The sequence below is a fragment of the Mesoplodon densirostris genome, chromosome 16 (genome assembly GCF_025265405.1).
Source record: "Mesoplodon densirostris isolate mMesDen1 chromosome 16, mMesDen1 primary haplotype, whole genome shotgun sequence".
Classification (NCBI taxonomy): domain Eukaryota; kingdom Metazoa; phylum Chordata; class Mammalia; order Artiodactyla; family Ziphiidae; genus Mesoplodon; species Mesoplodon densirostris.
The window spans coordinates 75,433,483-75,449,135 of record NC_082676.1 but is presented as its reverse complement, the minus strand read 5'-3'; the positions used below and the strand labels follow the sequence as shown (position 1 = coordinate 75,449,135).

The 15,653-nt window shown below is 37.2% G+C and overlaps 1 protein-coding gene across 4 annotated transcripts in view; it reads right to left on the bottom strand.

Annotated features, from left to right (window-relative positions):
* Positions 1-15,653, bottom strand: part of PLCB1 (phospholipase C beta 1) — a 687,466-nt gene that overhangs the window by 104,417 nt on the left and 567,396 nt on the right. For all 4 annotated transcript variants that reach the window (XM_060120282.1, XM_060120283.1, XM_060120284.1 and 1 more), the window contains 4 exons: positions 14,113-14,277; positions 12,646-12,745; positions 11,496-11,600; positions 10,371-10,480 (listed from right to left, as the gene is read on the bottom strand). In XM_060120282.1, coding sequence (XP_059976265.1) covers positions 10,371-10,480; positions 11,496-11,600; positions 12,646-12,745; positions 14,113-14,277 — 480 coding nt within the window. The remainder of the gene's footprint in view (positions 1-10,370; positions 10,481-11,495; positions 11,601-12,645; positions 12,746-14,112; positions 14,278-15,653) is intronic.

The window sequence follows — 15,653 nt, the reverse complement described above, 5'->3', positions numbered from 1 at the left end:
CCAGCCTTCCAGCCATAGGGGGTGTCCATGGTCACCAAACTCAGCTGCTGGGAAAACAGGGACAGAAGGTGCTCCTGTTCCATGGGCAGCTGATCTTGCCCATTTTTTTATATCGAGGCAGGTTTCTGGAAACAGGTGGGGATGAATCAGATTCTTCCCAGTGTGACAGCTGGCTGAAATTAGCCCTCTGGTAGAGGATAGGGAAGAAGAAAATTTTGATGGAGGGAAGAATGGAGGTGATGGAAAGGCAGCTTCCCTGAAGTCAATACTGTGTGGCTTCTTTTTGAAAACTAGGTGTAGTGCCCTGGGGGTCTCAGGCTGGAGGTGTATTCAAAATGAACCCAGCAAGCTTATTTTTTCTGTATCAGGTTTGCAGGCATTCCATGGGGCTGTGTGCCCTTGGGAGATCAAGTTCAATCATTAACTTGAATCAAGATGCAGGAAATAGAAGCTCTGCTTATCAAGGGTATGTAAGACAAAGCCATTACATTACAGAAACTGATATAATGTATGAATTCAAAGGCATTTTTAAAATAATAGATAAATGTTGAGGAAACACACTGGCAAACACTTTGTAGTTACAACTGAGGATCAAGAGATCACCAAGGTTTGGTGCTGGATTTGAGGTAAGCTTTGGAGAAATGCTTGGTCCAGGGGTCCTGGGGATGCCTCCAGGCAGGGTGCATGGCACCACAAAACCCTGGGGGGTGCAGGGGCACCCTTGGCACTGTACAGTAACAGGCAGTCAATAGAAACGATGGAAATGAGCGAAACAGACTAGATTTCATGCAACAGGGCAAAGCGAGGCTGTGCCCAGACCTGGAGGGGGAGCTCCTGGGAGGGGCGACTAAATTCCAGCCAATTATTGCCTAGGCTGCGAGGAAAGCTGGGAAACTGACTTTTTGGTGCAATATCTCCCAATTTAAAACCACTGAGAGGCCAAACAAAGCACATCTTCAGAGAGCATGTGGCCCAGAAGCTGCCCATCTGTACCCTCTTCTCAGAAGAGAGAGTTTGCCTGGATTTTCGGGGTTGTGTCAGTCAGCAATGTACCCAGAGCCACCGCTGGAAACGCAGTGGGCGGGGTCAACTGGTCTGCAGCCCCGCCCCGCCTCCCACCTCCTCGTCCCAGGGACCCAGCAAAAGTGGAGAGAACAGAGCGGGTAAGGAGGACCCTGAATGCTGGGCTAAGGAATTTGGGGCTCCTTGTGTAGCCTGACCCTTGTCAGGGACCTCTTAGGATTTTCTCGAAACAGATTTTATTAATTTAGTGAGAATCTATAGTGGCAAATATATCGGACTGATGCTTAAAATATGTTGCTAACGAAGGGCTGTATATACAGATTTGAATTGGCTGTTCCCTATTGGAGATTGACCATAGAAGCAGCTGTAGATCACCGCGTGCCAGGCACCGTTACACACGCCAGCTTCGTCACAGCCAGACAGCGAAGGCAGCCACTCAACTCCATTATACAGCAAAGAGGTCAGAGGCGTTATTAAAGTCTTTACTAAAGACTTGCTAGAAGCCACACCGTTAAGGGTGTGACTGGTGTTTGAATATATGTAATTGTCTAAAGTCTGAATTTTTCTACTGCACTAGTTCACCCTGTATTCTATGATAATAGCAACTTAAGGAACCACAATCGTAACTTACGTTACTGCGGAGATACAGAGATGTATAATTGTAAAGACCATTCTCAAAGAGCTTACTCTGTTGCACTGAAAAGGCATTCAGGTATTAAAAATTAAATTTTTGATGTCATCACTGAAAGGTTGAATAATTCCCACTCTGTGGATATGTGAGATGAAATGCAAAAACCAAATTCCTTGCCCCACTCACAAGCATCAGTGGAAGTCAACACTTGTGACTTGTTTTCTCCCCAGTTTTTGTCCAAATATTCTTTTTCATGCACTTGAATGAAATAAGCCTGAAATTCTTTCGCATTGCACTGGAAATTACAGTAGAAACAAAAGAACTAGAAATATCAGTTTTCTCAATTTAATGGTGAGACTCTTGGGATCCAATTAAACAAATTTCAAGGAAAGAAGGTTCAGAAATTGATATTTCACTTGCGCCAAGTTTTGCTTAGCTGGGTAGAGAAAAATCAACTACAGCAGAAGTAGGTCACTGCCCTCCAGTGGCCAAATGAAAGTATTACACTATTTTTCCTTCAAAACATGAAACAGTGGAATTTTAAAGCCAAGATTTTATAAAAAAATAATATTTCTGGGCTTCCCTGGTGGCGCAGTGGTTGAGAGTCCGCCTGCCGATGCAGGGGACATGGGTTCGTGCCCCTATCCCGGAAGATCCCACATGCCGCGGAGCGGCTGGGCCCGCGAGCCATGGCCGCGGAGCCTGTGTGTCCGGAGCCTGTGCTCCGCAACGGGAGAGGCCACAGCAGTGAGAGGCCCGCGTACAGCCAAAAAAAAAAAAAAAAAAAAAAAAAGAAAAAAAAATAATATTTCTATCCTTCCTATATCAAAAATAAACAGAAGCACCTTAAAATATAACACAAGTGGATCAGTAAAAGTATAACTAGAAAGGCCATTTTTACAAGTTTTAGAGAAGGAAGAGATGCCATTTGGTATGCTAGTTGAAAAGATTTCAATCCCAGGCACTGCAAATTTGGATCTGATGATGAAGCAAGAGAGAACTCAAATTTGGGGAATTTATGGGGTGGTTAAGATGGTAAGTTAAGGGTCTTCCAAACACCAGAATGTGTTGACTGAGCTACTGGAGGTGTCGGTGTCCTGCCTGAGTCATCTAAAAAGTACAGTCCCTTCCAGGTAGTGGTTAGGATGACAGCATCTTGACTCGGATACTAGATGGGTGAGGGCAGGGGCAAGGTCATCGGTGTCTCCAGAATATTGGGGGCAAGACTCATAATTTCATCATGCGGAAATCCAGTCCGCTCAGGACAAATGTGGGCAGTGGATGTGGCTTCATCAAAATTAGCCTTTCCCTTAAGAAAGAGCTTGCTTAAACACATGTACAATTGGTACCTTAAATTTATATTACCTGAATGAAATTAGATAATATATCTACCCACTTTTCTAAAAATTTCAGAACATTTCTAAAAACTATATCCTGATGTATGTGTTCTGAAGCATTGATGGATGAAGTATGCTAATATTTGCAGCCTACTTTGAAATGCATCAAAAATCAGTTGCAATAATGAAAGGATAGAGGGGTTTATAGATGGATATATATGTGATAAAGAAAATGCATCAAAATTGGAATTGTGGAATCCAGATGATTGATATATGGGTGTTCTTTTTCAACATCTGTGTATGTTTGAAAATTTTTCTAATAAATTATGACAAAACTCTGATATTTTTAAGAGTTTACCAAAGTGAGTTAAAACAAAAGACAGCTTTAAGGAGCTGAATAAATTCATCTGTTGACTTCAGTTTTTGTCATCATATGTGTCATCATACAAAGAAATCATCAGCATTCACATGGTATCTCTTTGTTGAAGCCTTAGTGACAGCTGCAAGTTACAAGCATATGTGTAAATTTTTATTACAGTCTTTCTCCAGACTTTAAGGACTATGAGATCATCTGATTTTTCTCATCATTATATCTGTATATTGCCCAGCATGGTGACTGATGCAGCGTGTTAAAAAAAACTTTTATTAAATGAGTGCATGAAGACATCCACAGTTTGTTTCCTCCTCATGTATAATCAATAGATGTAGTATCAGTGACAAAATCCTGAAACTAAAGAACCATCTAAATGTTATGTTAAAAAATATTTTTCAATGAATGAATCAATGGGTGAAAAATATGAAGATGCTGCTCTTTCTGTGTCTGTGGCTAGAGAATCTGCATTTAGTTCATAATTGCAACAGCTTATTTAGAAAGAAATTAAAGGGTAACAGGGCACAGCTCTGCTGACTATTTTGTGTTGCATATGTTACCATTCCTACCAGCTTTAATTTGTTGGAAATATTTTGATACAGTCTCCAAAGAAATCAGCAGAAATGAATTCTTTGAGTTAGGCAGAAATCAAGGATTCCTCCTTTAAAGAAAACATGGGCCAAACACCCTTCACATTCATCTTTTGGAAATGTATCTTTTATATTAACTGAGCAAATCATTTGTCAAAGACTATCATCAATCACTCACAGAACAGATTCTGGACAATTCCCCAAGGAGAGTTTCTCCCGTAGCTCTTCCCAGGTTCCTGAGATTGAACTGACATTTTAGAGTGGATGGAATTAATGGTTATTCAATTCCATGTGGGGAGAGCCAGGTGCTTGTGAGAGACAGATGCAGGGCTCCAGAGCATTGGTTCTCAATGTGTGGTCCCTGGAGCAGCAGCATTAGCATCACTACAAACTTGTTAGAAATGCCAATTCTTGGTCTACCTCAGACCTACTGAAACAGAAATCCTGGGGTTGGGCCCAGCAATCTGTGCTTTTAGGAGTCATCCAGGTGATCCCGATACATACTAAAATCTGAGAGCTTTGCTATTCAAAATATGGTCCAGCCCAGCAGCGTGAGCATCACCTGGAATCTTGTCAGAAACACAGAATTTTGTGCCCTGCTCCAGACCGATTAAATCTGAATCTGTATTGAAACAAGATCCCTGAGTGATCTGTATGTACGTTAAAATTTGAGAAACCTTGCTGTAAAGCAGAGTGAAAAACTTTGTCATTTAGTCATGCTTTTATAATCTCTATGGTATTGGTCATGGCATGGATTCTGGATTCATCGCTGTTTTAGGCAGAAGAAACCAAAGCCCCTCATTAGAATCCATTGAAATTTTAAAAATTGTTATGGAGGAGGTTTGTAACAGCAGTGGAATTGAACTGTTCATTGAGTAGTTTTAACTCAAGTGAATATATGGTCTTCTCTTGAGATCTCATTTAAAACGACCCTGGTTCCTCCATTTATTGGCCATTGATACTAAGCAAGTCACTCTATCATTATAAGCAACTGTTCCCTCTTCTAAAAATGGGGACCATATGTTTGTCCTAGTTAAGGCTCAGTTTTACCCAGGGTATCCAATCAAAGTGCCTTGTAAACTCCAAAACTCTGTAGAAATGAAAGGGACAGGGTCATTATCTAAAGGCCGTTACCTAAAAGGCAAACTTTCTCTTCCTACTTTATTGGATGCTTTAAAGTTCATGTATGGTGAGAAACTATTGTTTCTGTAAGTTGGTATGTTTTTTCTTTTCTTTCAAATTTTTATTTTAGATCACAGCACATATGTATTTTACTTAAACCTGGAATACTACACTTCTGAGTCTTTGCAGAAAATAAATTCATGTGACTCCATACAAATTTTCTTAAAAATGACATGACATTACTTCTGTGATGTATGTGGCATATTTTTATACACATGCAAGTGAAAAGTTAGAATGAAATGGGCCTTGCCCTATAATTTAAAAATATTAAAAGAGAAAATTTCTTAATACTTTTTTTTATCAAACTATGGGACTATCACCATCATTATCAAGAAACATTTATTTAGTGTATGTATTTTTCTAAGTACAGACTTTTTTTGAGATATAATTGACATATAACATTATATTAGTTTCAGATGTACAATATAATGACTCCATATTTGTATATATTATGAAATGATCACCACAAATAAATCTAGTTAACATCCATCACAACACATAGTTACAAACTTTTTCTTGTGATGAGAACTTTTAAGACCTACTCTATTGGAAACTTTCAAGTATACACACGGTATTATTAACTATAGTCACCATGCTGTACATTACACCCCCAGGACTTAGAGCTTTTTATAAGCCAAAGCATAACCCCTCCCACCTCCCCAACTACCTCTATTATCTGTTTCTCTTTTATGTAAGTTGGTATTTTGTTAAATCATTATTTGAGGAGGAAGAGAACCCAAAATGACCACTAAACCTCATCTTTGATTTTAGTGCCAAGTTCTTGGACAGTGGGTAAAGCATCAAGCTCCCATCTGGGAAAATTTAAATGACACCCAAGGCCTTATTAAGTTTAAACACTAACTTTATGAGAGCACCACCTTGGATTTTTTTTTTGCTGTTGGATTATCCTACTGGTAAAATTCATACCATACCATAGGAGCTTTTTCTTTTTAAATAATCAATCCCATTGAAGATGCCCACAGTGCCATACACAGAATTAGGAAATTAATTACTTTAGATAAATTTCAGCTCACTTATAAAAGCATATGAATCTGACAACTTAAAAAAATAAGCCTCTTGGAATAAATGAAATTTGAATACTACCAAACAGCTTTCTCTTTTCAATATCAAAAGGATGTGAAGACCACTCACACACCTTCACTTGTATCATGAACACACAGGTGATAAAGGGCCAGTAGGCAGTGTACAAACTAGCTGAATAGATCCCACATATATAAACCTAACTTACTGAAGAACAAGTTCTAAAAATATCCAGTGATTTAAAGGGAGAAATCTTGACATTTGATTCAACAGAAAATTCAATTCAAAGGATTATTATTTAAAGTAAAGGTCTTATATTCTGTGGTCAGTCATCCAGGTGACCTGCTACAGAGGACAGAAAGATGAAAAAGGGCTAGTCCTTATTAAAGGTTAGTAGAAAATTACAGTTTTGTTATTGAGGTAGTGCGATGTGGTGTAGTGTAGACCCTTGCTACTCAAGGTGTGGACAATGGAAGTGTTACCCCATCACCTGGGGCTGGTCAGAGATGCTGAGCCTCAGGCCCTAGTCCAGACCCATGTTATCAGATGGGATCAGCATGTTATTATGATGCCTTGGTCTGCACATTAAACTTCTAGAAGTGTTGGTGTGAAACATGAGTTCTGGAGCTAGATTGCTTGGATTTCAACCCCAGCTCTGCTCCTTAGTAGTTGTGTGGCACTGGACAAGGAACAGAATCTCTCAGTGCCTCAGTTTCTTCATCTGTTAAATGGCAATAAAAATACTTGTTAAGAAATATGGATGTTTTAGGACTTAACGTGTTAATAAACATTAAAAGGCTCAGAATGGTGCCAGGTACGTTGTAAGCACTCAGTAAAATGTTTCTGCACTCCTTGATGTGCTAAAAACAAGTTATGTTCAAATATTGCATTTGGAATATCACATAATATTTTGCAGTCAGTACATTGGATATTTACTTTATTCTCTTTAGAGGTGTATTTTAAAAATAGAAAATAAAAATATTACTGATGTCTCATTAGTCATCTCTATTAACCACATTAAACTATTAGGGCTGTGGAACATTTTTTTTTTTAAATTAAGAACTTTTGTAAAGAAAAAAATATATACATAGAAAACATGCTAGAAGGACATAACCAAAAGTGTTAACACTATCTGCAAGATTGCTGAGAGGCCTTTATGTTTCTTTGTTTTTAAACAATATTTTATTTAGAGAAATAACTGTAAATATTATAAAGCCTTTGTTATGATTCAGATTAGGCAACCTTCTATGACTTTACTAACACACCATCCTGAATTGTGACTTTAAAAGAGACAAAATAAATCCAGCAACTCAAATCTCTGTTATCCCTTAACTTCCAATTATATACTGTAATTATATACATATTTGTAATTCTATCTATCTATCATCTATCTATCTATCTATCTATCTATCTATCTATCTATCTATCATCTATCATCTATCATTTCACATGATCTGAAAAAATGTCTGCTGTTCAAAGCATGGGGGAATTTTCAACTTCCCTACTTATTTGGTTTGCAAAGTACTCTATGAAGATAACTTATTAGACTGTTTCAATTCTGGGAATATTTTGTAGTCCAACAAAGTCTTTCATTTTCAAATAGAAATGACCTTTATAACTACCAAGTTAAAAGGATTATACTAAAAAAGTCTTTGCTGCTAAAATAGTGTCTCCAGTGCCTACCATGTCCTAGATAGAATTTCCTTTTGAGAAAACCACAGTTACTTATTTTCAGTGGCCTCATTCAAACAAACTGACATTATTACAAGACAAGATAAAGGGCATACTGGTGTTCAAAGGTGTGAAATGACTTTCCTCTCCCAGCATTACATGGTAGGGCAAATTATTGTTTTTCTCAAGCTTTAAAAATGAGATCAGGGCTTCCCTGGTGGCGCAGTGGTTGAGAGACCGCCTGCTGATGCAGGGGACACGGGTTCGTGCCCCAGTCCGGGAAGATCCCACATGACACGGAGCAGCTAGGCCTGTGAGCCATGGCCGCTGAGCCTGCACGTCCGGAGCCTGTGCATCCGGAGCCTGTGCTCCGCAACGGGAGAGGCCACAACAGTGAGAGGCCCGCGTACCGCAAAAAAAAAAAAAAAAGAGAGATCAGTTAAGGGTTTAGACATTTCAAAGCAAAAAATTGTATTTTCTCTATTGCCATATGGAATCTATGTGATTCAGTGCCTCTAAAATTATTTCTAAAATTGAAAATGTTCAAATATTCTTTGAGTTTAATCAGCATTACTGAAAATCCTTATGATCATCATTTTTAGAGGAGAAACTAAAATAATGTTAACCTAAAATTCTACTTCTGTATTTTTATAACCATTAGTATTACATTCTCCCCAAATAGCTTTAAAAAAAAAAAAAATTGAAGTATAGTTGATTTACAATGTTGTGTTAGTTCTAGGTGTACAGCAAAGTGATTCAGTTATACATATATATGTATATGTATATGTATATATATATATGTATATATATATATATATATGTATATATATATATATATATTCTTCTTCAGATTCTTTTCCATTATAGGTTGTTACAAGATATTGAATTCTCTGGGCTATACAGTAGGTCCTTGTTGATTATCTATTTTGTATATAATAGTGTGTATCTGTTAATCCCAAACTCCTAATTTGGAAGTAAATTCATGTCTACCATTAGGCATAATTATCCAGCAGTGTAAAATTTCCCTATGATACTGCATACAGCAGAAAGCATTATTTATAAAACTTTCCAGTCTAAATTTCATCACAGAGGATGATATGTATTTATTGGTTCTATAGGATATGATGCCTGCAGCATAAATAAGAGCCCAGAAAATTTTACTCTGATGTTAAATATTTTTCTTTTTTACATTTCATTTTCTCTCATGTTCAATTAACTCAGCATCTTAGATCAAAAATTTCTAAAATTCTATACAAAAAACAAGGAAATAATCATAAATGTGCTCAGAAACATATTTATGTGATGTTCACTGAAGATCTGTTTAAAATAGTGAAGCATTCAAAATATCCAACAATAGGAGATTGGAAAAATAAATTATGTACATATGTATGATAGAAGATTATGAAGTTATTAGAAGTCATGTCTTAGAAGAATATTTTAAGACATGCAAAATGTTTGCATTAAGTGAAAATAAAAGGTTAAAACACAGATTGTGAATATTATCCCGTTTTATGAAAAAGTACTAATTGTGCATAAAAAGATGAGCTACATATATACCCCATAGTTACAGTGTTATCTCTAGGTGGCTTGGGTGTTTGGATTATAGGTGAATTATTTGGGATTTTCTTTTCTCATTTTTATTTTAATTTTTTTTCTATGATAAGTCTAGGTTTCTTTATTCTTTTGGAATAAGAAAAAGATGATTTAATAAATAATGTCAATTTTAACTGACTTGCTATTAGTTATAGTTACCCAAACAATTTTCAAGGTTTTTTTTCTATACTGATAACTCTCCATTTTTCTCATGGTTCCCTGAATTTATCCTCTGAACATTCAAATGAAATATGAAAATAGCTAGTTTCTATCACTATTTATAATATTGCTGTCATCTCCAATAATCATTAAATTCTATTTCAGTCTACACAGAGGCTTCATATTTTTAAACTTACTTCTAATATTTCTAGAACCTTCTTTAATTATTCTTTGCATAATGACATCTAATTTAGAATAATACACCAATTATTTTGGGAATATGTATTATAATACATAAATATACAGTAATAATAGTAATGACTTCATGGCTCACACTACACACCAGGCACTGTGTTAAGTACCTTATGTATTGTAAGAAATCACAAAAGCACTTTGAAAACCCTGTACTTTAAATTAAAGACAAAAGAAAACACCAAATAACTTGATCATCATCCTCTTTTTTAAGTGCCTTATTCACCTTTAATCAACATGAAATTATCTAGAAACTTTCCCCTGAAACAGCAAGATGTGTACTGTTTAATGTGGTCACAAAATAAGATGCTGGTGGTGGCCACAGAATGCCAAAAGAGAATGAAATACGAAAAATTCAGGGTATCATATAGATGTTTTGGAAGATGAGGCTGAACTCCATCAAAGTGGTTTTCCAATGTGCTCTTTTCTTCTCCTGAGGGGTGACGTTATGTAGGCAAAGCCAGCAACGAGATGTGGTAATCATGCTTCACGCTGTGCCCAAAACTAGAACACCCTCTCACCTCTTTCTTTACTTCTTCTTCATCTTCCAGCGTCAAAGCTGCCAGTTGTTTAGCTCTCTGCTCCATCAGATTCACATATCGGATTGGATTTGACAAAGCTTCAATCACATCTAAATAGGGAAGAGACATTTTAGATCCAAGGTCCTGGAGATATTGATTATCCACCATCCATCCATCAATCCATCCATCCATTCAATCACCCATCTATCCATGCATTTGTTCATCATCTATTTACTTACCTATCCAGTTACTGATTCACCACCCATCTTCCATCCTTCCACATACCCATATGACTATCTACTTATCCATCCAACATTTTGGAAATAGACAAGAGTGAGGACCCTTTGCTGAACACTCAGGAAGAGAGAACTCAAAGGAGGTCATCTCTGAGAGCCAAACTGGACAAGCTCCAACTCAGGACGCCTCAATACTCCAAATTTTATAGTTTATTTTTGAGTGTTTCATGCATTCCAGCAAGACCCACACACCTGTCTTATTTGGGCCAAACGGTGTTTCATAATGGAGACATTTCACATAAGAAGACTGCTTTCCAAACTGTTGAAAAACTCAATGACTTGGCAATATGGGTCTCATTTGCACATGATACTGTCTAGCTGGAGTGAGTTATGGCTGCCATCTTTGGATGGGGCATGTGCTCCAAGATTACCAGAGTCTCCACCACTCCCCAGTATCTTGCACTCAGGCCACTTGACAGTATAAGCATTTAAATTTATGATTCCTGGTTGACATCATCATAAGTTAATTCCTCTAATTTAGGATTTCACCTATGGAAAGGATCAGGGTTCTAAAACTGGCTGAAGGCAAATTCATTGCACAGGCCTAGATAGACTGTATAGTATCAGGTAGCACTGGTTAGAAAGTACTGGGCCCATGAGAATATTATTACCCAATGGATAAAAATGGTCAATACTTTATGGTGACTTAAATTAAACTAAAATTTATTCACAAAGGCTTGATCAGTTTACCTCTAAACATGCATACAAACATAGAGGTAATTCTGAGGCCAGCATCTCCTGCCTTTGTTTGGTCCATTTTGCTTTCCACTAAGTCACAAAAATATGGATGACCCCAGATGGAAATATCCTTTTGAGTTAGGTTGTTTACCTGCATATGTATCTGGAACATAGTCCTTCACCTCTATGTAGACAAAGAGAGCTGGCAGCATCAGAGGCTGGTTCCTCTCATTCCTCAGACAGATGTAGTGATAGCCTGGAGGGTGACATCATACTGTGCATCATATTTTCTTGTAACACAGGAACATCTATTTGACATGTGTGTTTATTTTAGGTGACTTTGGGTGACAAACAACTCACTTCTTTCTCATTTTAATCATATGGTTTTGAGTGGTAAGGTACTATTTTTCTCATCAGACAGGGAAACAATGTTGATGCTGATTTTTTTTTTCCTTTCACTATGTTTATCCCCACAAGAGAGAATTTGAAACCATATGTCATACATTGAATTATTGGTCCAAATTTATACCTTGTATATGATTTCTTGGCTTGGGGCTTAGCCTGCTTTGGACAATGGGATGTTAGTGATGTAGTACAAGCAGAGGCTTAAAATGCACTTGCAGAAACAGGTGTGCCCTTATGCATTCCACTGGGCTGCCATGAGATGTCTGTGGACGCCACTGCTCCTTCAGCTGGGGCCCCTGAATGAGCAGTTGTGGGAAGACCTAAGCCCAGCCCAGCCCACAGCCTAAAGCACAGCTACATGGCTGAGACTTGCCAAACCCTGCCACCCCACAGACCTGTGAGCATGAAGATAAAACACTTGTTATAAGCCTTTGAATCTTCAGATAGTTTGTAACACATAATTAACTGGCAAGAGTTGACTTGCCTACTGATCATAGCATATCACAAAAACATAAAACTGCCAGATTTAAGTACATAAATTTATAGTCCTTTTCACGTAACAAAGCAACAAATAGCTTCCTAGATCATTCTTTCTTTCTTTCTTTTTTTTTTTTTTTTGTGGTACGCGGGCCTCTCACTGTTGTGGCCTCTCCCGTTGTGGAGCACAGGCTTGGGACACGCAGGCTCAGTGGCCATGGCTCACGGGCCCAGCCACTCCATGGCATGTGGGATCTTCCCAGACCGGGGCACGAACCCGTGTCCCCTGCATCAGCAGGCAGACTCTCAACCACTGCACCACCAGGGAAGCCCCCTAGATCATTCTTTAACAATCATGTAAGGCAGTTATGGTTTTCTCGACAACTTTGATAAAAAGTTTCTCACCACGCTATCCATACCTGGTCGAATTGCTTGTACTGGCAAGATTCGGTGACCAATAAATTTACCTCCTTCTTCATAAACTGCTATCCTCAAACAGGCCAGAGAAGGAAGAACTACCTATAGGACATTAACAATACATGTGGTTACAAGTAGGAGCAACTGCAAGAAAGAATTAGAAAGGTATTATTTTAACTGGCCCCGCTTTTCCAAATCCAAGAAGTTTCTACTGAGCAAATTGATAAAAAGTTAAGTTGTTGGTCTATAATTTGGATTTTCCAAAAGAGAAGGATTACCAGAGATATGGCTTCATCTATGTTCCCTCACCTTGTCCAAATGAGGAATCTGTTCAACAAATAGACCATTTTCTTTTGACATGAACATTCTCAAGGTAGAAATGACAAAAGTTCTATATTTAGATACCAAGAATTGGTGGTTTTCTCACTGTTTGAGCATTCACTATTATATTTTAAAAGCAAATTACTTTTATACTTTGGAGCGAAAGCAAAAATTAAGAAGTAGCTTTTAAGGATAACTTTCAGAATGGGATTGATTTATATATTTGTAAATTCCCAAGTTAGCCAAAAGTATTGCTCACTTTTTCCCCCCAATGTAAAACATACGGAGTACACATATCCCATGTCAAGAACATGAGGCAAATTGTATCCTTAAATATTTATTTATTTAGTAACATAAACAAACTAACATTTACTGATTTTTCAGTGTGTTCGATATTTTCTAAATGTTTTCAGTGTATTAGGGAATACTTATAATAACTCTATGAAGCAGACAGTATTATTAAATCCAATTAGCATATTAAAAATACTCTGAAGTACAGAGACCTTTACCATAGATATTCTCTCCACAAAAGACTGCCTTTGTAGATATTTTGGCCAGATAAAAGCAAAGGGTGTGGTAAGTATCCACTCTACTTTCTACTGGACTTAGCATCTTCCTCTGTGTGTGAAAAAGATTTGCTTTCTGGTGAAGGCAGAGGGAAAGTCCAGTTGAATATAAAAGATTATAACTCTATCAGACAGACTCCAGACAAGCTACAAAGACCAGCACCAGTGGCTGGAGATTCTAGGGAGTTTAATTAATATACTTTTTAAAGGAAATATGGACCTCCTTTCTCTCGGCTACCATACTATTCCCTACTTCCCACTCTACTTCATTTGAATTATAGTGAAAATGTATCATTTATCACTTGTATTATGAGAGGCTATGAGTTAAATTTATATCTTATTCTGGCCTTCCAAATGAGGTATTCTAGAATTAATTGATTTACAATGCAATTATGAAAAATCCAAAAAAAGTGACTCATGGAAATCTTGAATAGTTTTTAAGATAGCTTTGAAAATGCTATTGCATTATTAATGTGTAAATTCTCAAATGAAGCAACAAATGATTCCTCATTTTATTTTTTTCCCCAGTGTAAAACACCTAGAAGATGCAGTAACATGTCATGTTAAGGACACTAGACCGACCTTTTTGAACACAATGGGTTCTTCTTCCCAGACAGGATTTACAGCATTTCCTTGTGATGTCTTTGTCTTAAATGCCTTCCTCCGTGTGTCCACAGGCAAACCAAACATATCCACTTCCACATAAGTCCCGACTTTCTTATCAGAGAGAAACTGACCTGAAATAATCTAGAAAATAATAAAAAAGGAACTCTTGATAAATGAATAACAATGATATAAGAGAATACTTTAGGGAGGTACAAATGCTGATGCTGAATGTTGAACCATAATCAAAATAAAATAGAAACCAGACTACAAATATGATTTATTTTTCAGTTAAGGAATTTGTAGAGGAATACTGAAAATGCTGAGGTTAGAAGTCAATTAATAAGACAAAGTTTTATAGGAGGAAATAAATGAATAAGTATCAAAAGTTTGATGAGATTATGCCTTTGCATTTGAGAGATACATCTATTAAATGTTAAAGATTGATCTGTAGAGCCTTTATCTGAATATAAATGTTTTTCTAATACTTAAAAATGTTTTAAGAGAAGAAAATTCTCATTTTAGCATGATTGTAAATGAAATTAAAAGGTCATTTAAGAGTACAAATTTAAAACATAACACACTAGAAAGTCTAGCATTTAAAAAACTTCCTCTTGTTCATAAAATTCACATTGAAAGAGTGGTTATAACATCATGCTATTCTAATTCTCAAAGCTGTTACACTTTAAATAAAAAGCCACAATGATGATAAAAAAAATACTGAAAACAAATAATGACCTTAAACCATTGCCCAATTTATCATCACTCCTAACCTCACCTGGTTAGCCATCCACACAGTTGTGGGTATCCTTTGCCTAGCTATAAAATTAGTGAATATTGTGGAGTTAAATGAGATTTTAAAATTACATGTTCATAAAATGTCTCCCACGTCTGCCTCTTTTTCTAACTGAATTTTCAGACTCTGAGGTGTCCTTTGCTTTAACAGAGAGGGGAGCAAGAAAGCAAGTGCTGATGGAGCAGACCCAGAGATCTGATCTGGGTTGTCTTGTTGACAAACCTTCACTTTCTGAGCTCTGGCTGGTGAAAGCAGACAAAATTACCAAGATTGTGGCTGGGCCAGAAATGAGACAAGTGGTGGCCTGAGGATGGCCATCAGAGGCTGAGTGAGGCCAAAGGCAGCTATATGCTGATGTGGTCAGAGATGCCATACAAGATAGAGAGAAAGCCATGAGGAAGAGGCTGTCTGAATTTACCCTGGGACAGCTCATTTCTCCTGAATGTTCTCTTTGCCTGGGTGCATGAGACCTGCAGGCAACAATCTCTTTGCTTAATTTCAGGTTCTTCTTAAGAACAACTTAGCTGACATTTTACAACAGGTTTGAAACTTCCAAGTTAAGCGAGTCACATTGGGAATTCAGAGGCATCAAAGATGTTATGTACTTAATATTTTGATTAAAGCAGAGTCCTTAACTAAATTAATGACACTGAGCTTCAATGTTCTCATCAGTAAAATAGGATGATGGAACATCACTGGAGCTCACAAGTCCATCTTGGCACGA